The sequence below is a fragment of the Heptranchias perlo genome, chromosome 19, assembly GCF_035084215.1.
Source record: "Heptranchias perlo isolate sHepPer1 chromosome 19, sHepPer1.hap1, whole genome shotgun sequence".
Classification (NCBI taxonomy): domain Eukaryota; kingdom Metazoa; phylum Chordata; class Chondrichthyes; order Hexanchiformes; family Hexanchidae; genus Heptranchias; species Heptranchias perlo.
In genome coordinates this window covers 13193349-13217820 of record NC_090343.1, presented here as the reverse complement: position 1 = coordinate 13217820, position 24472 = coordinate 13193349, and the positions used below count along the sequence as shown (strand labels likewise).

Below are 24472 nucleotides of genomic sequence, written 5' to 3'. Positions count from 1 at the left end.
CAACAACAGGAAGTGTTGACCACAGCATGGGAGACACGCTGAGGAGAGTCCAAAATCACATCCCTGCTAAAATCTCTTCCCAATGAGGTCTGTCAACGACGTCAAGCACCTCCCTAGCTATCTAAATTGTCATCCCGCCGGCTTTAATTGCCGGTGGGAGTCCCGCATGTGGGGGCTGAGCGCACCGATTTGCGTCATTGGGGAACCCGGAAGTGGGCAGGTTGGAGCCGGGCTCCGGACCCGCTCCGGGATTCACCAATTTTAGGAACCCCCCCGCCACAAACGCACCCGCTCGGCCATCCTAAAATTGACCCCCAGGTGTCTGACAAAATTAGCAATTGATTGCTGGAGTAACAAAAGACTGGGAGGAGTTACACTGGCAAACCAATAGGCAAGTCAGATTTCCCAAGCCTAATGCAACAACACCAATAACTTTCATTTATATAGCGCCTTTAACATAGTAAAATGTCCCAAGGCACTTACAGGAGCGTAATCAGATGAAAAAACTGACATCGAGCCAAATGAGACATTAGGACAGGTGACCAAAAGCTTAGTCAAAAAGGTAGGTTTTAAGGAGCATCTTAAAGGAGAAGAGAGAGGTGGAGAGGTTTAGGGAGGGAATTCCAGAGCTTAGGGCTTAGACAGCTGAAGGTACAACCTCCATTGGGGGGTGGGGGGCAAAGCTAGTCAGGGAAACACAAGAGGCCAGAATTGGAGGAACACAGAGTTCTCAGAGGGTCGTAGGGCTGGAGGAGGTTACAGAGATAGGGCGGGGCTAGGCCATGGAGGGATTTGAACGCAAGGGTAAGGATTTTAACATGTTCCAGCAAGACCATCTCTTTAGTTGCAGTTCTACAATGTGTTTAGGTGCTTATCATTTCATGCACTTTTGTCAAGAACTGCTTGAGTGACCAAGGAGAAATATGCAGTAAATTCAGTAGTTTGTTCACTAATTTTTCTTCACAGAAGCAGTCTACTGTACTTAAGGAGCTCATTAGTAGAAAAAAAGTACTGTAATCGTACAATACTGAATGGGTCCATTTCATTTTGTCTAAAGAAGTTGAGTACATGACCCCTTATGACCACTTGATCACCATGCTCACAAAAATATTTTCAACTCTGCATGTATACTGATAACTGCTGTCGAAATGAAGCTTTTACATAAGAATAACACAACAAGGTAGGAATACCTACTGGGCTGACACTGATACTGCTGGCCACCACTTGCCCCCTCCCCCCCCAATCGCCACCTCAACACCCCCATCCTGATCGCCCCATTTCGATCACACTCCCACCCGAATCACCCCAATTGTCCCCCTCCCGATTGCCGTCCCTTCCCCGATTACCCTCTCCCGATCACTTCCTGTAATGACCTACCTGACGCAGTGGCCCGAATTCATGAGGCTCGAGTAGGCCCGATATCACCTGCACCCCGGGCCTACCCATTCAGGAACATGGATCGTTCTAGGCCAGTGAATGAGATTACATTCCTCTCACCTTTTGGGTCCATCTTGGGTACGAGATACCAGAAAAAATGAACAACTGCAATATAAGGCTAGGAGGTGTTTTCAAATCCTGCCTAAAATGATCGGATGAAAGCCTTTTATTAAGGGTACTAAGTAAAATTGCTATAGACATTCTCAAACCAGTGCATACAACACAAAACTACCCGTAATTCAATATTGTATCTAAATCAACTCATTCATTCTTAACAAAATGCCATGAAGAAGAAGAGGGCATTAATCCCATCTAGCTCATGGCTTTGTTTACATTTATGTAAAAGGATCCACTCAGCTCTTTCCTGCCTTGGCACTCTCCCTCTTTACTCCCTGTTGAATCTGGAAGCTGTTGATTTCCTTTTTGCATGCTTCAACCAAGCCTGCATTCATTGCAGTAAGTGGCAATTTCTCCATAAGCCAGCAAGTTTAATTGCGAAGGAGTTATTTCTTGAATTGCTTCCTTCAAGATTACTTTAGCTTATAATCATATCCCCTAATTGTCTTCACCTGATCCAGCACAGAGACGTTCTCCATATCCAGTGCACTCATTAAGCAACCACAAAAACAGAGAGATTGTTGTAAACTTTGGGATGTTTCATCTGTGTCATACAGACATATTAATGTCCTTAAATTTTATGGGTAAAAAAAGGTAACATTCACAGCCTTTAAAAGTACTAAAAAAGAGACCACTTGTGTAACATTTCCCAAGTCCAAGATAGTTTGTGAGAAAGGATTTGTGGCTAACCTCAGTGCAAGTAAAATATTCTCCTTTATGAATCAGTATTTCAGTTAAAATCCAAATTCCTGTACTATGAGATGTAAAGTGTTGCAACTTGCAACCCGATGTGTTCACCTGGAATAATCGTCTATTCAGAGTGCTCAATGACTCACAGTCAGAATGTATCATTCCTGAAACATTAGCTCTAGTAGGGACTAGTCCAGAATCCTCAATGCATGTCACACCACCACCAACACAAACATCAGATCGCAGCATCATTTACACAAGTGTAGGCACAGCTTGCCAATCACAAATACACAACTTGGCACTCAAAACCCATTAGACATAAATAGCCACGGAGTAGGTTTATTTGAACCTTTTCAACTCACAGACAAAATACATTTGTTAAAGGCCTGGATTCATGTTAAAATCCATTCATAAATGGCAGCAATACAGTAGGGAACAGTGGTATACCAGAACGCCAAATTTATTCAACAAGTAAGAGACCTAATCCTTCATGTGTGACAAAGTCAAGAGAAAGTTTTGCTAATTGGTGGAATGAATCATTGCTCCTGACTGTATACCGCATGTAACAGGTGTGTAGACATATTTTATTTGTTTTCATTTTAATGAAGATTATTAGAATTGCAGAGAGCACTTTAATACACCTCATTATGTTATGTGAGTTGTCTTTTGATTGCCTCCAGAACTAACTGTTCCCCAATTTCAAAATCCCCTTGTTCGTATGAAGTGCTCCTTCCCAGTTCAGTTTTTGCTTGAAATTCCACTGCTTTCCATGAGTGTGTTATGCTGTATTGTAACTATTTAGCTCTATGATTTTTAAGGCAAAAAATATTTATAACATTTGGCAAAAATACAGGTACATATTGATGGGCTGCTTTTCTGTAAAGCCCACTCACAAATTCATATTCCATACAGTGGCGGAGCCAATGGGAGGGTCGGGGAGGTCCTGACCTCCCCCCCACCCCAAATTCCAATCATTTTGAGGTCAGCCAATTTTGTTTGTCAGGACTCGGCCAAAACTGACTGCAAAGAATTTACTCACTTAACTTTTAAATTCCCGACCACGATTGCGTTGCCATTTTGAGTCTGATCGAACGGCAAGGTGGCACTGGAGGACGTCGTCATGGCTGTGCTTCACCAAGTCAGCCAAATCTGGATTTCGATCATCACCCCGCCCCCCGCCCTCCAAATCATTCGACCTTAGCTCTGCCCCTGAATGTATGAAACCATCTATTGCAAAATTGTATACACTCACTATTTTGTTTGTTGGTCACGAAAATATATTTAAAAAAGGACATTTATCTACAAAGAAAGGGAAGTACATCGATACCCAGCCTATCTGTTTCAGGAATAATGTTATTGACACTCTTTCAAAGAGCCAGCACAGGCACGATGGGCCGAATGGCCGCCTTCTGTGCTGTGAGATTCTGTGGTTCTAAGTAGCCAGTGCCTGGCATGTACATGTGAAGCTGGTTGTCAGTGTGTACACGTTAAGCCATTGTCTGGCTGTTGTTACCTTTTTGGCAGGCAGAGAGGGAGGTTGATGCAGACATTAGAAGAGAAGGAATGCCTAGAGAGACTATACTTAGTATATAAAATATCCTCTATCTATCCTGTGAGCTTGGGTCTTCACTTCCGCCCAATGCTACTCCAATGATGTCAGAGGGGTATTTACATCCTGTGCACCATGGCAGCACTAACTTCTCCCAGCTTTGGTGCTTCCAAGTCAGCATCTAGGTCAGGCCAAACTGCTACATCTTTGTAAGTGAATGACGCTGCTCCAATATGCACCCATAAACTATTTAACTGTGCTTTCCTTCTCATTTAAGGTGAGGAATGACAATGTTGAAAGCAGCTGGTTTCCCACTTTGTGTTACGACACTAAAATATTCCCAGAACTTGCTATGCATGAGCACATAAATAGTACAGGGCATTACTACAATATTGTGTTCCCAGCGTGGAGTTTCTCCCACTGGGAGCAGACATTGGAAATTCGGGTATGCACCCTGTTCCCATAATTTTCTGCCATTAATTTGCCAGGAATGCAAATTCATAAATTCATAACTCAAGCCAAGCATCAAAAAAAAATCTATTGCTACTTTCTGTGGGGTAAATTTTTGTTTTCATCACCTGGGCAGCAATGACTTAACATTTTCACACTCCCTTCTATTTTTTTTACAGTTAATAATGCCATTCCCCATTCCTTTTTATTACAGTGGGTCTATTTTTGTCCTGTCTCATTCCTGTGTCTTGCAGCTAAGACTGCTATTCCCCACCATGCCATTCCAGTTTCTATATCAAAGGCTGCTGAAGTTTGCATTTAGAGAAGTTTTGCAGTTTGGGGTTACATCTGCTGTGGATCATGGCAGAGACCTGCAGAACTCAATAATTTTATAGCAGTATGTCACTCTATCAATAGCAGTGTCAATCATTCTGATTCTGCTCAGTCCAAAGCTCTTTCTCCTTGGCTGGACTCAAACCTAGAGGGAGAAATTGTTTTGTTTAGAGGTGCCTGAAATGCATTGGTTTCACAAGTTACTAGTGACACAACCATTGTTGGTTCTTCTAGGTGTCAGCCATGGCTCAGTTGGTAGCACTCTCACCTCTGAGTCAGAAGAATGTGGATTCAAGCCCTACTCCAGAGACTTGAGCACATTTTCTAGGCTGACACTCCAATGCAGTACTGAGGGAGTGCTTCACTGTTGGAGGTGCTGTCTTTCAGATTAGATGTTAAACCAAGGCCCTGTCTGCCCTCTCCTGTGGGCATAAAAGATCTGAATACACTATTTTGAAGAAGACCAGTGGAGTTCTCCCCCGTGTCCTGGCCAATATTTATCCCTCAACCAACATCACTAAAACAGATTATCGGGTCATTGGTCACATTGCTGTTTGTGGGAGTTTGCTGTGTGCCAATTGGCTGCGTGTTTCCAATGTTACAACAGTGACTACACTTCAAAAGTAATTCTTTGGCTGTAAAGCACTTTGGAATGTCCTGAGGTCATGAAAGGCACTATATAAATGTGAGTTCTTTCCTTCTTTTGGTATATTGATGATTAATTAAAAGCTTCAGGTTATGCCGATTCTCAGTTTGATTCATTAATGACATTTTTCCCTGTACCGACATGGTGCTTTAAGCATATTAGCTCTGTTATTTTGTAGAGGAAAGGGAAGTAGAAGAATGTTAAAATCTGTTCAAAGAATTACTGGCAGCAAAGCTTGTTGAACAAGTTCTTACAGGTACAATCTATGCCTTTGTTACTAAAGGTTAATCAGAGGCTTTTGGTACTTGGCAAAAACAATTCTGTTGTGTAAAGTTCATAAAAATGAATTTAAGCCACTAGAAATATGTGATTAAAATCTGAATGTGGATTGCACAGCCAGCAGGTCAGGTATGTTTGGATAAATTGATCTGACCCATCCCAGTCTCAGCTCATGTAGAATGTAGATTTAAACCACGCAATCGAGCCCACAGAAAATTTGAGGCGGAGAATGGTTTTATTTCCGTGGTTCAGCCCAAGCACCAATTGAGATAAAGAACAGATATACTGATGGTGCAATCATAGTATTAGTCTAGCATCAGTGCAAAGAGGCTTCGCTATGCACCACCACTGCAGTTGGTGTAAATGCAGCCTGAATCTGAAAAGAGAAAGAAAGAAAGAACGTGCATTTATATATCGCTTTTCACGATCTCAAGACGTCCCAATGTGCTTTACAGCCAATGAAGTAATTTTGAAGTGTAGTTACTGTTGTAATGTAGGAAATCTGGCAGTCAATTTGCACACAGCAAGGTCCCACAAACAGCAATGTGATAATGACCAGATAATCTGTTTTAGTGATATTGGTTGAGGAATAAATATTGGCCATGACACCAGGGAGAACTCCCCTGCTCTTCTTCAAAATAGTGTCATGGGATCTTTACTTTCCCCAGCGAGGGCAGACAGAGCCTTGGTTTAATGTCTCATCCAAAAGCAGCACTTCCGACAGTGCAGCACTGGAGTATCAGCTTAGATTTTTGTGCTCAAGTCTCTGGAGTGGGTCTATTAACCCATAACGTTCTGAATCAGAGGCAAGAGTGCTACCAACTGTGCCACGGCTAAAACTTAAAGTTTGGGTGGGGTTGCCAACTCTGGTTGGATGTATTCTGGGAGATTTCATCACAAGACCTCCCACCTCCAACTGCGCACACTCCAACCCCCACACGCCTGCCTGATTGAATAGTCCGTTCACGAAAATAACAGCGCTAGTCAATTGAATGAACATCAATAGCTGAGCCACATAAACCAGGATGGTCACACCTACAGTCCCTGACCTGTGCTGTTAGATGACCCCAGATGAGGTGGTGGGAGTAGGGGTGCTACCGTTTACCTCAGGACCTCTGGGTTAGGGCGGGAGAATTCAGCAAGCTGTTTATTGCTCTCCAGTGACCCCTGCTGAAAAGCCCTGATGATGTGAGGTGAGGAGAGAATTGGGCTCAGCTGTGATACTCCCTGTGAGCAAATAGTCTGTCAACAATGATTGTCAAGACTCACACATTAATAACGGCCACTTGGGCAAGTTACAGAAGGCTACTGGATCCCCATGGAACTGCACCCAAGCAATGAGCCAGTACTTGCAGGGGAGCAGAAGAAATTGGCTGAAATAATTGGAGGGAAATAAAAGAATGTTCAGAGCTGACTGAGAAATTCTTTGTTTGCCTGACTGTCCCAGTAATCTTGTTTTCCAGAATGGCTTAGTGCCCTATTTTTTCTGTGGAACTGACTGGTTTCAACTTGATGATGAAATTCTATTAAAATGAAAATTCGGCGATTGTCTGTTTCTTTCTTAACAACTCACAAATGAGACCACGTTCTCAGAAATTGTACGGCCCTGAATTTCCTCATTACTTTCAGCACTTATGCTATTGTTATGCCGTTATTTCGCTAAAAAAGATTGAGGAAATTCATGTTAAGCATTTTGCGCCACTTATGCACTGTGATGATGCGCTAGACGCAAGTTTTTAAAAATCACTTTGGCAGCTTTGACGATTCACACGCCCAATTCCCGCATGGGAGCACTGCTCACCTGATGGCACTGTTAGAAAGTTAGACCCATTTAAAACGGGCACAGCAGCCTCCCCCCCAGCATCACCATCACCTGTTCCAGGCAGAAGTCAGGAGTTTGAGCGCTTTAAAGAGTCTCCAAACTTTGCTTGCAGGTTTCTGGCTTCTCAGAACCTTTTTTCAACCCATTCTTTTGTGGGAAGTGCTGACTGAGACTTACACTTTCCACTCCCCAGCATGCTACAGTCTCGCCCCACCCCTACAGTTTCTGACCACTCTGTCGTCGTCCACCCCCAATACTCAGAATGACTCTGAAGGTATGGCATTCCCCATGGGATCCTTCTGGGGAAGAAGGAACAGCAGTGCATGGAGGCAAGGAGATTAAGCAGCTTGGCAGAAGACACCAACCAATGGGTACTGCTGTCCACAGCAAGTCTATAGGCAACACTGGTCCTTCGAGAAGCTCTATGTTAGAATGGTGCAATGGTCCAAGGCTGCCATTGCACATCTGTGTGACCTTCTTCGCAATGATCCTCAGGCTCACTCCACTGCCAGAACTGTTCTGTCCGTCGTTATGAAAGTGACCACTGCCCTGTATGTTTTTGGCACTGGATCCTTTTAAGGTGCCATAGGGGATCTGCTCAATATCCATCAGGGAGTGGTCAGGGTGGTGCCCAGGGTGGGTAAGGACGAAAGGGACAGAGTGCTTTGGACCTTACCTTGGTCAAGCCGTTGAACCTCTTCTGACGTTGCTGTGCAGTACTCGGTGTGAGGGAGTTAGCAGTGAATGTCAGGACCAACCCTCCTCCACGTGGAAAGGCTGACCTCCTGGATGGCTTCCTGCCTGGCACACCCAGGAGTCTGTCCCTCCTGTCTTCCATCTCTTCCAGGAGGGCTTGCAAGTCTTCCTGTGAAAAATTCACAGCCGTTTGGCAAGGTGCTGCTCTGTTACGGTGCCGCTCTGTTACGGTGCCCCACGGACGCAGCTGGACTGTGACTGCTCATGGTTCTGGCAAGAGGCACTTCAGATCCCAGAGGATAGGAGATCCCCTGATAAAATGCAAAGGCTCGAGGAATGATTCTCTGCAGCCTTCCCTTGCTGTCCCTAAGTACTCTAATGTAAACTGCAGTCTTTCCAGAGACTGCGCTTGGGCCTAAGCTGCTCACTGTGCTTTTAGAACACAATTACGCCAGAACTTACACTACTTCATATGTAAATTAACTAACCCAGGAAACTTGTGTGCACCTCCCTCTGCTGGTGAACGGCATAACTTTGTGGTGCAACAACGGCACAACAGACATCAAGGAAATTCAGGGCCTACGTTTCAAAGCCACGCATTCCCAGGTTTTTGTTAGTAGGCCATTAATTATAGAAAAACAGGCATTCTAGGAATTTCAACCCTGCCTTGTGACTCAGTGCATTGAAGTATCAAAGTGTCGTGCTTCTATGACTCCCATAACAGCTCCACAATGCAATATTCACAAGCTTTCTTATATTACGATTAGTGATGCCCAAGCACTGTCTGATGTTGCAGTCTGAGCTGATTTTACAAATAAATGGGGTTGATTTTCAACGTGCTGCCAGTAAAACTTGTGTTGCGGATCGACTGCTCATTATAGAAACCACCCGATTCCATTGAACTTAATGGAAATGACGAAGAAAAATCAGGCAGTTTCTATAATCGACCCATCCGCAACGTCAGTTTTATGCCCGAGTTTCAAGTTCAAAATCTACCCCAGCGTTCCTTAGCCATGTTGATAAAGCTGCAAAGAAACATGTGGGATCCTAGGTTTTATAAATAGGGGCATAGAATACAAAAACAAAGGAATAATGCTGAATCTATTTAATCATGCATGGGTATGGTAGCTTAGTGGTTATGTTACTGGACGAGCAACCCACAGGTCATGAATTTAAATCCCACCCTTGTAAGTTGTGAAATAAGATCACCACCGTAAGAATGATGAGAGCGTTTAGAAGGATTTTTTTTAAGTTAAATTGTTAAGATATGGAATGCCCTCCAGAAACTGCAGTGGATGTAGAGCGAGTGCAGTAATTCATTGCATGTGAAGCACTTTGAGGCATTTCTGAGAGACAATGATGAGTACTACGGGGTGAATTTTCACAGGCGTTCTCCCATTTGTTTGCTGTAACTTTGGCAGAAGAACTGCAGAAACTCAGGAATAATGGGGTAAACATTGATTAGTCTGATTTTTTTTGTAGTTTCCCTGGCTCTTCCGCCGAAGTTACGGATAAGTGGGGAACCCCCCACCACGGAAACTCACTGCCTATGTTTGCATATAATTTTTAGTTTCATTTTGATTCCTGTGACCTTCTGCCCCAATCTCTGTCCTTTTAAACCTCGAAGAATTATATTTTCCTCTGTTCAATAATTATAGTGAACACATAGTAAAAAGTGGTTTACTGTCAGTAGGAAGCTCTATCATTCTATTTACTGATTGTAAACAATTTTGAGGATTTCATTTCCACATCGTTCACCTGAGGAAGGAGGTAGCCTCCGAAAGCTTGTGAATTTAAAATAAAATTGCTGGACTATAACTTGGTGTTGTAAAATTGTTTACAATTGTCAACCCCAGTCCATCACCGGCATCTCCACATCATTCTATTTACTGGTGTTTAATGCTGCTCCGAGGATTCCTACCCCTCCAAAAATGAACCATGCAAATCATAGAACACATGAATGATTTGGAACATACTATGAGGTCTGCACTTTGGTTTCATATCCAGAGGATTACTGCTGATCTTCCGCTGAAGTTACAGTGGCGTTTGGGAGAACCCCTGAGAAAATACCCAGCGTGGGTAATTACAACAGAGCTAAGTAGAGTACTGGAAGAGCAAGGTCTTCCCACTCAGAACTTGATTCTTTTTGGACTGTAAATGAAAATGCTATAATTTGGAGTATATTCTGCTAAATTGTCAATCTAATATAACAACCGATACAAACACACATTACAAACTAAGCTCAGGTGAATTGACTTTCTGTAACCTGAATACTTGCCTCAGTTTATGAATTCACCTGCCTTCACTGTTGTGCTCCAGTCTCAACTGCTGCAGGACATTCTGAAGTCAGTCAGGCTTGCTTTCAACCTTACAAAGTGCAGGATACCTCTAAGTCAGTACAGTCTAAGAAAGCAAATGGAAATATGACATTAAGCTAGATGTGGCCACCTTGGAGCATGTAGAGTCAAGAGCAGAGACACAGTAAAGGAAGAGAAAAGCAGTAACAGCAGAGGGAGACAAATGGGAGGGAAGGGGGACGGGGAAGAGAAACAGTAATGGTGTGAGGTGTTTTAACAAAACTTAAAGGGGAGAAACAAAAACAAAAGAGGAAGAAAATTGAAGATAGTTTTATGGTACAGCAAAGAGCTTCACGCGATGGGAGTGTGTATTGGAAACTTGGGCACAGAAGTCAGCACTGCCAATTCACAGCGCACATGACTTTCTGTCCATTATGGATGGCAAATTGTGTTAGTTTTGGATCAGACTTACTGGTCTCTGTGCCTAAATTTCCAATATACAATCCCATTGCATAAAGCTTTGCGTTAGGTGTGCTAAATCGTAAAATTTACCCTAAGAAAATTGGCAGGGAATAAGAGAAGATGAAAGCAAAAAAAAAATCACGGAGAAATAAAAGAAAAGCAAGCAGATTGAGAGGACAACCAAGAGAAACTGAATTGACACAAAGAGAACAATGAAGGGTGAGAAAAATAAATTAAAGACACGTCTTTGATTACTACTTTCCTTTTACACAGAATACTTTCCCTTTTCACTGCCATCAAATTGTAGAGAAATAAAGAGGAAAACCAAACACTAGATACAGGAAAAACATGATGAAAGAGTGGAATGTGGGGATCAGAAAAGAATCTGATCAGGATGTGGCTTTGAAGAACCAATTTTTTATATTTCATTTGTGAGGAATTCTAGCCCAACTTGTTTTAAGTGGAGGAAGTAGAAGTTATTATTTTAAAGTGAAAACTTCCTTCATTTTTTCTCTTTAGATTTTGTTGTTTCACAGTCATATTCACAACTATTTATTCAATGTATCTTTTTTTTAAGACAAATCAGAGTCAATGAGCAGCAGTGAAATTGCCACAACAGCTTTAGAACACTTCTCCAATTCAGGTAAGTTTACTGTGTTAATCCTGGAGTTTTAATTTGCATTTGTTCAATTTGTGATGCGATGCAGTAAATCTGACCAGACTAATGTCTTTGGATTTAGACCTCTTCATTTGTGTAGTAAGCAGGTCTCTCTACATTTATACATCAGATTGGCCTCTTCAGTCACAAGGCTGTACACCTTGCCACACTTATGCATCAGGAAGGTCCCTCTATAATTATGCAGCAGGAAACAGGAAAGTGTTTTGCACTCCTGCACAACTTGGGCAGATCTTTCTGCAGTTAGGCAGCAGAGAGGCCTCTCTTTGTACATATAGTGGCAAGTCTTCTCTGAATTTACAAAGTGGAAGAACCTCTTCACAGTTGCAGGCCCCTCAGCAGTCACACAGCAGAAAGGCTTTTCTTTGTTTATGGTGAATCCACACTTATGTAACAGGAATGCTGTTCTGTAGTTTTAACAGTGAGCTGGCCTCTCCATAGTTGTCCAGCTCTTAGGTACAGTATTAATCAGAATGGAATCCCACTCTATCAATATGCATTTTGGGACTCTAAATGTACTCATCTCATCATTCTATATTTGTGCCATGTACAGTGGAGTAAATAATGTTTTGCATTGGCAGCTTTTTGAAAGATAAGTGTGAAGACCATCATAATTTAGTGCCTACAAGTTAGGCATCCTACATTTTCACAAAAAACGTTCCATACTTCACAGTCACTGGTGACAACCTTTGTTTATCACAGTGCCTTATGTTCCAATCTTTCACCTGGTGAAGGTGATACTGAAGCTGCAATTACTGAACTGCTAGGGTTACCTAACACATGCCATTGATCCCCACCATATTTTATTCAAGAGAACTTAGCATTATCGCTGGGCGCAGAAGTGGAAAACAAAGACTTTTCCAATGGTCGCCTTCCTGACTGACATCCATAGCTCCCCATCATTCCCTTTGACCGTAAGAAGTTGGTGTGAATTGAAAATGACAGTGGACGTGGGCTTGGAGAATAGTGTTCTTCAATGAATCATCTGGTACAGCCACTGAAGAATATTTCTGTGTAGTTATTAAACGATTACACTGAAACATCAACAAGAAATTATTGAAACATACATGCCAATCCAGAAAACTAGCAAAAACTTACCAACAGCTCAAAAACAACCCTGAATATAGGCTTTATCACATGTTAAGCCGTGAAGTTACATTAAAAGTGCAGTGAAAACTGAACTTGTCATAACTTAAGCTTTGGCAGATTTAGAAATTACTGAAGGGCAAAATTAATTTTCTAAATCTGGAATATGTCCTGCCAATTTATATGGCACATTTTCCCTCATTTTGGAGCCTACTGCCTTACAAGCCAAAAATAATTTATCCTCAGAGTTACAGATATTTTAAATATGAAAGTAAAAATTATTATATGGACTTCAATAGAATTGTACAGGGACCAGATCCTTTCATTCACAATTTAACCACAGACTCATCATGTTAATATGTGAAAGGAAGCCTTTTATAACATGCATCTACAGTAATCCTAACGGGCAGTGCATTCTACATTCGCAAGATAAAATGGCTCACTATTGCATTTGTCCCAGATTCCTTGGCAACCCAGAGACAGGTGGGCAATTACTTGGATTAAGGGTACGCAGAATTAACTATTTTAAATAAACAATTTTTATTCTTAAGTAGCTTCTGCATGGATAAGAGTGAGTCACTATCAATCAAACAAAACCTTAGAAGCGAGTTCTGATGAAGCATCACATCAAATGTTAACCTGTCATTGCTTCTTTAAATATTGATCAACCCACTGTGCATTTCAAACATTTTCAATTTTTAAAACCTGACAATACGCTAGGCTAGAAATATATATTTTTTAAAATTTCATTCTTGGGATGTGGACGTTTACTGGCTTTGCGAAGGTGGTGGTGAGCCGCCTTCTTGAACTGCTGCAGTCCATATGGTGAAGGTGCTCCCACAGTGCTGTTAGGTAGGGAGTTCCAAGATTTTGACCCAGTGACGATGAAGGAACGGCGATATATGTCCAAGTCAGGATGTTGTGTAACCTGGAGGTGATGGTGTTCCCATGCACCTGCTGCCCTTGTCCTACTGGGTCGTGGAGGTCACAGGTTTGGGAGGTGCTGTTGAAGTGCTGTTCATAATAACAGATTAACACTCAACATATTCACATGACATTGATCTATCCATTATTTAACTGAATCATTAATTCATTTAAAATAAACAGGTAATTTTAAGATTTAAGTTCTCAAAGCTTCAAATTCAAGTTTATGTACAACCGACAGTGGAAGAAAGCAATGTCTGAATAATTGGTTTGTGTAGGCCGTAGTCCCAACCTCCCACTGATCCAATTGGTTCTGGCAATCTTCAATCCAACCCTACAATTGATCTGATTGATATTGACAACCCAGTGAAAAACACAGATTTTTCTTGTGAAACTGTAACAAGCTGACATATGGATCGATTCAAATACTCAAGAGTTGACATCTATGTTGTAATTTCTGTGGCGGAAGATTTCCTCCGTGTGCTATGTGTAGTAAAATCGTAAATACATCCTTTACGAACAGGTTTATCATTTGATGAACTAGAACAAATCTTCGCCCATATTTTTATATCAGGACTTCAGTTATTTTCCTACAATTTTGCTATAACTATCCAAGAACCAACACAGGACTGCATTAGTCAGCGGTAATTCTCCATCAACCACGCATCTTCTTTAATTCTCCCTCCATAATCCATCGCTGCAATTTCCCAATTATCCTTTGTTTGTAATTCTCTCTATCTCTCTATCCTCAATTCATCCTAATTATTCATTGCTTATTGCGATCCTTTACCACTTTGGAAGACTGATGTGGAATCTTATTGAGACATAAGATAGTCAGGTACCTAACAGCAATTACCAAACAGGGTTTGCTGCTTATCTACTCAGGCAAGTTACAAAAGCTTACCCAGATCATAAGGTAAAGACACTCTTAAAGGTTTGAGGAGTTGGGACTAACCTGTGAGAATGATCGAAGATACAAGTGCTGAAGTAATCTAGAGTAAGGAAGTTAAAAAAAATCCAAAATTTTCCTGATTATCCACAGCCTGTAATTGTCCTGGTCATTTATATTAAACCCTATTCTTACACCACACATGAGATGTAATTTCTATGATTAAACAATAAAACTGCACATCACTTTCTAATTACTAAAACAATTTTTCCTTGAAAATGAAAATGATTTTCAAAGTATATGCATTCTAAACCAACACTACATAACAGGTGATCTACTACCTATGGCTGAACAGGAACCAGATCCCAAAGGAATATAATGCAATATTAAACCCATTGTTTTACCTTTCTACCTAATTAACTGTAACTAATTCTTTACCAGATTAATTAGCATTTAGTGTAAACAAAGCACATTTTGAAGCCCTGTGGGACATGACTTGAGACAATGACCATAAATTGGTACAAGTGAACTATGTTCAATGCCATAAGTAGGATATTCCAGGGGTCTGATAATGCACCCTCAAGATGTTATTCTGCATTTAGTTGCATTTTTTAAATCTTTTTTTTACATCCTACAGCTAATAGCAGTGATATTTTCAGTAAGAGACAACCACACCAGTTTTCATCCCAGATTTATACATCAAAGTAAGTGTTTTTTAAAATAATGTTTTGTTTTAATTTAGGTATTTAGTTGTTATTTTATGCCTTGTCTATTTTATTTGTTTCTGTTGGTGCATTTGTTGCTAAAAAGTCACAGTAATTACATAGCTCCTATTATATGACCCATTAAGTAATGAACCACTTTAGATTTTAATAAATAAAAATAGAGTTAAGTGATATATTATATGAGCATATCTACTGAAAGTAAGAATTACAGAGCTCACACAGTATGACTGGGATACACTGGGGTAAATTTTCATCTCCACTGTCTGGGCAGTAACCTAGCAGAGCAGATAGCCTGCCCATTGTAGAACCCACCTGATTTCCATTGCTAGGTGGTGAAGATGAGAATTTACCACATTATATTCGTATTCTGGCACTATGGATGGTCTCCATCTTTCTGAAACTCCCTGTTATTCTTAGGCCAACAGAACTTAAATGAATTGTTTTTCAATTACTTATTTAAATAGACAGCTGCATTCTATTTTCTGAATAAAGATTTTTGGCTGGTCAAATGTTTTTTTTAAAACCACAGTAATTTTTATCAGCAGTCTGTTTGAGATCTGAAGCTTTTATCCTGGGCAGTCCTTCAACAACTGACCTGTTAAGATTAGAAGGCCAATTGGAAACTCAGTCTGCAATTTGTGAAAATTAGTCCAGCTGTCACCAATGACAGGGGATTATTTAGCATCTTGACTAATTAGGTTATAAAGTGGCTGTCACTGGTAGATTTTATGGGCTTTTACTCCAGATTTTTTTTTTGAGGGGAGGTGGGTTTAGCTTCATTTATCACTCCAGTAAGGGAGCCTTTGCCCTCTGTGTCCCAGAAAGTGCTTGCACTTGTCCAGATATCTAGCTAAATCTGTAGGACATCCAGAGATTGAACAGACAGCCATCTTCACTTTGTTCGGATTTAAGTGATCTTCCTTGATTTTGGAAGGCCGTAGAAAAACACCACACCAGACTGTAACGTAGGCTTATACTGCCAAAGAAGTTCGTTAAGCAGTTTTAAAAAAAGGTGATCAGTAGCCATGACACAACATAGATGTGACAGTACTCATTAAACTTGTCTATCTCCTTAATTACATAGAAAATAAAAAATAAATGTGACTGCTGAGCTAACTATATATTCTTATGTGGCCCCTCTTTTCCTTTTCTCATCATCTACAGAAGCTATTTGGCCTAACTATTACTAAACAAAGTCTTCAGGCAGACTCTCCAATTTGAACTAACCAGGCTGAGAAATAAGGGTAAATTTTACGAGCCTCCACTTCCTGCTGGCAGGACCGTGCTGCCCATGATTTTCTGATATGTGCTGGCTGTATCCGAGGCCCCACCGACAATGAGGGGGCCTCGCAAAATATACCCTACACTTTCCAGAAAATGACAAGGACCGAACAATTTTGTTTCATTTTACAAAAAAACCCCAAATATTTGAACAAGTCCTGCAATTTGTATTTAAATTAAATGGCTTGGTCCCTCTCTCATAGACCTCGCTGAGACAAAGTGACCTTAATCCGTAACATACATCTCAAAATGAGCTAGGACATACTTTCCTGTGAATGCAGCTGCTTTTCAACCCCTTACGTAATGTGACAGGATTAAAGAAGCCAATACCATGCTAAATCTTAGTCAAAAATACTTTGTTTTTGTCATCGTCACATGTCTCCCGTCCCCTTACAAAATGCAATATTTTTCAGTGTTATGTTACAACTGACATTTTCATCGTCCCTAGCCTTTAATTTGTGTCTGTTTCTTAAAAGTGCTACTTTCACTCCATGCCAAGTCTATTTTTAGTGTCATTTTTAGTGCATTCTGTGTTGTCATTCCAACTCTCCCTCCATTGTGAATTTGTTTTTCATTTTAATCCCCATTCCAGTCCAAGTTCAATCCTTGTAATCTAATTCCCCCTCCTATATCTGTTAGTCCATTCCATGCAGTGTTGATCCCCTTCCCCGCCCCCATGGTCCAGGCTAAATCCATTCCTTGTTGCATCACTTATCCATCCTTTGAGTCCATTCCTTGTATTGCCACTCCAGGCCTTAGAGTGTAATATTTATTGCCTGGTAGAATTTTCTGGAATCAAAATCAGACTCTCCAAGGATCACTTAATGTCATCTCATCGGTGTTTGAGTTAGGCAATAATGAATAAGAAGGTGCACACTTAAATGTGGAGGTTAGCACACTAGGGATGATTTGTTATGTGCTAAAGGAAACTTTGGCCTACTAAACCTTACATAAAAGCACACGCCTGAGTTCATTACTAGCTCTAGGTTATGGATCTAGGTACTTTCTTTGATTGTCGAGAAATAAATGTATTTTCCACTTCTTCTTGTTAGTCTTTTTATTTCCCGTCATTAGTAGCTGTTGTTCTGTCATGCAGTAAATACCCCAATCACCCAATGAAAACCTTCCTTTCTATCGACCAACAATCTAATTGCTCTAATGTACTTTTCAAAATATAAATAATTTACAGGCACATGTAATGGATACCGGGTTGATTTATTTATCTTTTATTTATCCTAATCAGATCATATCCACACATTATTCCTACACCCTCCTTCCACACCATGGCGGCCTACGGACAAGCACAGTACACCGCGGGGATTCAGCAAGCTGCTGCTTACACTAGTTATCCGCCACCAGGTCAACCCTACGGATTACCTTCTTACAGTGAGTACAATTGGTCAAACAGAATGCTTCAAGCAGATCTGCGCATTTGTTACAAATAACTTATGGTCAGCCTCCTCAATGAAAATAAAGCACATATGAAAAAGTATTTCATGATGCATTTGACCCACCAAATACTTCAATTCATAAAATCAATGTGTGGAAGGGTCACTTATACAATAGAAGTAAACCCTGAAGTGATGTCACTATTTCATTATGATCCTCACCATTCTTTTATTTCATACAGTCCTTGGCAATGGATGAGTGTTTTGAGGATTGAAAACTGGAAATAAAATTGCAGATAAGTAAATGTATCATATGCAGACTGAATTTGAAGAATTACATATCTATTTATCTGAAAGTTTTTGAGATCGTCCATTACACTCTAGACGTCACACTTCAACCATCAGACTTTAAAGTTTCAACAATTAAACAGTTAAATTAGAGAGATCGGCTTACTGTATTTTTTTTCTGTCCTGGAGCCAGGAATTCGCACACGTCAGACAATTTGCAACTTCCCTCACCAAGCAGCAAGAGTGATTTCACAGCCTATATAGACCACTTCTTCAGAGGAAATTTCTCAAGGAAAGTAATATCACCTCATGGCTAGCAGCAAGGACACAATGTACAGCCAACTTTGATGCCCATATCTGGCCTGCTTAGTGTGGCTCATATTAAAAATTACAAAACTGAGGCTGGCAGATTCAGGTGAAAGGCAGGCCTCAAACTCTGAGATCTGGAAGGTAAACATTAGAATCCAGGAATAGAGTTGTGTATTACCAGTGCATAATTGAGGCAAGTGCCCTTTTGTGGCAGTAAAATTGGGCAGAAGCCAGTTCCACCAGTTTTCCATTATAAAATTGCTCCCACCTGGGCTTCCTCATACTTTTTGGCCCTTCCTGCGATCCACCTGCCAAGTCCTGGGTGCCCTCCTCTACATGTGTTATAATAAGGTGCCAGTGGTTATGCAGGTCCAAGATTCCTGCTCGTACATTCACAATGCACTCAGGGTAACTCAGACTGAGAATTATAAGATGCAGTTGCTGTCAGCTTCAGCTGAGGCAGACAGAAGTGAGGAGTTTGTGAGCCTGAAAAGTGCAGAGAGTTTCATTAACGATTTCTGCAGCTGGGAAACACTTTGTGCAGTGACTTTTTTTTGACATTCTGCCTACACACAGCTGGACTTGCTTCTCCTTGCTTCTGACCAGGTCAGGCTACTGGCAAATTTTTACCACCCACCTCCCCTACCCAACTAAGGACATCTCAGGAGCAGGTCTGGCATTCCATATGGGCACACCTTTATCTGCCATTATCATGGAGGAGGAGCAGCAACACAGGATGGAGCAAAGGAGAGTCAGGGAGCATTTAAGGAGGATGTAGCCCATCAGATATTACCCTCCCTATAGAATATACAGGCAGCACCAGTTATCTGAGGATCTTAATGGGGAGATGTGTATATGGGGAGTGCACTTCACAAAATAAGCATGAGGGCAGCTCTATCACCTACTGCATGAAGATCCGCAGCCACACACATTTGCCTGGACTGCACTCACTGCAGCTTTGAAGGTGATCCCCACACTCAACTGTTATGGGACAGGCTCGTTTCAGGTGGTCATGGACGATCTCCGCATATCAGCCAGGTGGCACTACCTTCGTGCAGTCGTCAGGTGACGCACTTTACAGGAGAACCAAGGAATTCATCATCTCGATCAGAATTCAGCCTGCTTGATCAGCACCTGATCCACCACCTTAAATGTCCACTCCCTCCACTGCCGGCACACCGTGGCTGCAGTGTGTACTGTCTACAGGATACACAATTATTTTCAACTTCTCAGTAGTGTTTGTTTTCTTCGCAACGTACTTCTCGATGACTTCATTGCATCGCAGGTTACGGAATTTCTAATAGTATCTTGTAAGATTTATAAATGGCAGCCTAAAGGGTCTGATTTTGAAAGAGTTAATTAAGAGAGTGTTTCAAGGCGTATTTGTGAGTGGATGCACATTAACATGCATTCAGTTCAGTTCACACCTTCCTGAAGTAATAATGTACCTTTCCATCAGGCATCAAGACAGAAGATGGTCTGAGCCAGGCGCACTCACCAGGGCAGACAGGATTTCTAGGCTATGGTACCAGTTTCAGTACACCTTCGCCAGGCCAGGCACCTTACAGCTACCAGATGCACGGTCAGTATCAGCTAGGACTAAACATGCTTTTCCATTACTAATTTGTTCAGGAATTTGTGTTGACTTTTTAGTGATAACGGGATAATGGTCCATAACATTGTTCACAGAGACGATAAGCATGGATCAACAACAACAACAACTTACATTTATTTGGCTCCTTCATCATTGTAAAATATCCCCTGATATTTCAGACAGGTGAGAACAGATGCCAAACAGTAGTGGAAGAATTACATAGAATTTACAGCACAGAAGCAGGTCATTCAGCTCAACTGGTCCAAGCTGGTGTTTATGCTCCACACGAGCCTACTCCCTCCTTACTTCATCTGACCCTATCTGCATATCCTTCTATTCCTTTCTCCCTCATGTACTTATCAAGCTTCCCCTTAAATGCATCTATGCTATTCGCCTCAACCATTCCATGTGGGAGCAAATTCCACATTCTAACCACTCTCTAGGTAAAGAAGTTTCTCCTGAATTCTTTATTGCATTTATTAGTGACTATCTTATGCTAGGGGAGGTGACTCAAGGTATGGGTAATGAGGTGGGTGTTGAGGAAGCTTTTGAAGGAGGCAAGAGAGGTATCAAGGTGAGCATTTTAGAGAGTGGAAAAGATTACTAAAAGCTCTGCTACTCAAGGTAGAATGAAAGAAGGAAGGATGCAAAGACAGCCAGAGACAGATGAGCAAAGGACACGCACCAGCATCCGGCTGGAGGAGAGAGTCGTCAAAAGAGCCAGAGGTGACATGAGAAAACATTTTTTTTAACGCAGCGAGTTGTAATGATCTGGAATGCGCTGCCTGAAGGGATGGTGGAAGCAGATTCAACAGTGACTTTCAAAGGGGAATTGGATAAATATTTGAAGGGAAAAAAGTTGCAGGGCTATGGGGAGGGAGCAGGGGAATGGGACTAGTTGGATAGCTCTTTCAAAGAGCCAGAACAGGCACGATGGGGCAAATGGCCTTCTCCTCTGTTGTACCTACTATAATACTATGACCATGCAGAAATCTTTAAATCAGGCCAGTGTTTGAATTCAATGCATTGGGAAATGGGAGCCAATGGAGGTTGGTGAGGACAGGAGTGATAGGGTGCAGGCAGCAGAGTTTTGAATGAGTTGAAGTTTATTTAAGACGAAACTCAAGATGAGAATAGCATTAGAGAAGTCAAAGGCAATGGATGAAGTTTTCAGTGACAGTGGGTTGAGATAAGGGCAAAGATGGGCAATATCTCAGGTGGAAATAGGTGGCCTCAATGACGAATGAGATACGGGATTTAAAGCTCAGCTCAGTGCAAAGCAATGTATGTAAATGTAAATTTCCTGCACTGCTCTGCATTACATTATAGCCATAAAAATGTCTGTAACCGTTTTTATAGGACAATAGCTATACTTCTCTTACAGTACATTACAGTAAGAGTCATTACAAAAAAATGAACTATTTCACCACTATTTGCAAACATTTAAAATAGGCATCTCTCACTACTCACTGTTACAAATTGGATAGCCAAGTAGTGAAGGATAGAATACTAGAGCCCGGTCTTCAGTTGCTTCCAAGCCTTTATTCACAGAGATTCCCCTTACACACACACACCCACACCCTAGATAAGCTCTCATATAAAAAGGATACAAGAGAGTCCCCAATTGACACACACCACCTGAATACAATTAACACTAATTGATATAAATCACATGATATAATTAACACTCACTAATTAATAAGTGATTAATACACAATAGAATCAATCATTTTCTTAAGATTCAAAAATCTTACTTTCTCTCCATTACTTTTTGCCACCCACAAATATTTCTTCTCCCCCTCCCTTCCCCCCTCTCTCTCACAATGGCTGCGCAATTTCTCGGAGCTGTTCCCGTTCTGCCACTATAACCTTGTTGGAATTTACGGCAGTGGATCGGGAGCAGCTCTAAGGAAATTCCAGCCAATGTGGTGTCTCTTACCCTCAGCCTGATTCTCTCTCTTTCCCCACCCCCCCACTCTCTCCACCCCCTCACCCATGAAACATGCACTCAAAAACACAGGAAATACCTTATCTGAAAAGAATCCATCCTCATTATTTTCAAAAACAGCTTTCATGAAATGGTGTTAGATTTAGAATCATTAACTGATAACATCTACAGTGCATACTTCTCCCAGCTGTTGAAACACGGCAGGACACTTATCCAGTAGTCATTTTACAGCAGCACTAATTACACTTCTGTTTTGCTAATACTTTTCCAAGCATTTTAGCCAAATTGCTTAATGGATTAAGGTCATTTAATAGAATTGACAAGATAACTGAAGCCTAATAAATACACAAATAGTTTTCCAAGATATTGTATGTTACCATGAGGAATTTTGTTGGATCAGCATGAATATGAACTGGGGACCAAAACAACAACAACAACAACAACAACAACAACAGCTTGCATTTATATAGCGCCTTTAACATAGTAAAACGTCCCAAGGCACTTAAAAAGTCAATTTAGCATTCTTTGTTCCACAGCCATTTAAGGATTCATTGAGCAAATAAATCTAAATGCTGTTTGCCCGCCAATACCTTGTCCAAGTGGCCATCCCTTACCTACTAGCCTAAACCCTGAGATGCCAACATGCCTCATTTTAATACGGAAACTCTGATTTTCTCAGGAAAATCCAGCCGATTCTCCTACTTTCTAAAATTCAGCAAGTTGGCATCTCTATGAACAGTGAGTGCTGGTGGGAGCTTTGATTATACAGAACGTCACCTCCAAACCTGATGCTGTCATAACTGCTGCCCTGGCAGAGATCAGCTCTATCAATCTTCATCTAAAAAATGTGGAAGCCGTAAATTGGAGTCAGCATGTTTTGAAAAGCAATGGATTATGCTTTGAGGAAATAATGCCTTAGTGGACATGAGCTATCTAAGAGATATGGGGCCAATTGTCCTAGCTCCTCTCTGCCCGGGCACTGAACAAGCACAGCACATCTGAAATGCACTAGAATCATAGAATGGTTACAGCACAGAAGGAGGCCATTCGGCCCATCGAGCCCATGCCATTTCTTTGTAAGAGCAATCCAGTTAGTCCCATTCCCCCGCTCTTTCCCCGTAGCCCTGCAAATTTTTTCCCTTCAAGTATTTATCCAATTCCTTTTTGAAAGCCATGATTGAAACTGCTTCCACCACCCTTTCCGGCAGCGCATTGCAGATCATAACGACTCGCTGCGTAAAAATGATTTTCCTCACGTCGCCTTTGTTCCTTTGCCAATCACCTTAAATCTGTGGCTCTGGTTCTCTGCCCTTCCGCCAATGGGAACAGTTTCTCTTTATTTACTTTATCTAAACCCTTCGTGATTTTGAACACTTCTATCCAATCTCCTCTCAACCTTCTCTGCTCTAAGAAGAACAACCCCAGTTTCTCCAGTCTATCCACATAACTGAAGTCCCTCATCCCTGGAACCATTCTAGTAAATCTTTTCTGCACCCTCTCTAAGGCCTTCACATCCTTCCTGAAGTGCGGTGCCCAGAATTGAACACAATACTCCAGTTGTGGCCGAACCAGTGTTTTATAAACGTTCAACATAACTTCCTTGCTTTTGTACTCTATGCCTCTATTTATAAAGCCCAGGATCCATTCCTGTACGCTTTTTTAACTGCTTTCTCAACCCGTACTGCCACTGCGGCTGTCTAGGCCGGGCTTCGCTCGAGTTTGATGGGCCAGGCCATTGACATGGAATTGACCCATTCCCGGCCCCCTGGCAGGGTCTTGTGTCAGGAAACAGAGGTGGTAATGGAAGTGCAGCTGCAGGCACTGGGGCCATCTGATTGCTGTTGGAGAACCCACGGTCCTGCCAAAAAAAAAGTGAGCCACTTATCTTCCAGCCTCATTTCCTGGCCCCCTACACACCATCCTATCTGAGTGTGGGGGGTGGGGCGTCACTGGCACAAGGCCCACCCACATCTTCTTCAGGTGCACCTGTGTCTCGCCACCAGACAGACCAATCCATAGGAAAATGAGGCCAATCTTTAGGAATGCCCCCTCCTGTATCATTTAAATGAGTATGTTTGTCCTGCACCTATTGCAGTTGCAAGCTCTACTCTGGTCATCAGGGAAACCCCCAGAAATCCCAGGAATAAAAGGGGTGGAGACCCGGTGTACCAACCTCTTTTTCCTCACCTTTGCACCTGGGGATTTTCAGAAGACACTTAATAAAGTTCCACATGTGAGGCTTTTTATATCAAATTAAGGCTGATACAATTAATGGAAAATCAGTTAGCTGGATTGAAAACTGGCCTAGCAATGGAAAACAGAAAGTGATGATGCACCATAAAGCCTCTGATTGGGAGGTCAGAAGCAGTGACTAGTGGAGTTACACAGAGTTCTGGGTTCGTTCATAGCTGAACTGGAAGGGGGGGGGGGTCACTTCCAATATAATATTATGAAACTTGTTGAAGACACCAAACCCACATATGAGGGAAATTCATGGCGAGGAGGGGAGATATCCTTGAAGTGAGGTGCACTGCTATTGCACTTTAAAAATGTGCCGTGCCCGCCAGTGACCTGTAGATGGAGTTA

The 24472-nt window shown here is 41.7% G+C and overlaps 1 protein-coding gene and 1 long non-coding RNA gene across 5 annotated transcripts in view; one reads left to right on the top strand and one right to left on the bottom strand.

The window, feature by feature from the left end:
- LOC137335168 (eyes absent homolog 1-like) overlaps window positions 1-24472 on the top strand; it is a 213686-nt gene that overhangs the window by 93085 nt on the left and 96129 nt on the right. For all 4 annotated transcript variants that reach the window (XM_068000348.1, XM_068000346.1, XM_068000344.1 and 1 more), the window contains exons 3-6: window positions 11356-11421; window positions 14991-15057; window positions 17603-17745; window positions 19804-19926. In XM_068000348.1, the coding sequence (XP_067856449.1) occupies window positions 11356-11421; window positions 14991-15057; window positions 17603-17745; window positions 19804-19926 (399 nt within the window). The remainder of the gene's footprint in view (window positions 1-11355; window positions 11422-14990; window positions 15058-17602; window positions 17746-19803; window positions 19927-24472) is intronic.
- Window positions 1-24472, bottom strand: part of LOC137335169 (uncharacterized) — a 202937-nt gene that overhangs the window by 101371 nt on the left and 77094 nt on the right. The gene's annotated exons all lie outside the window — the stretch shown is intronic.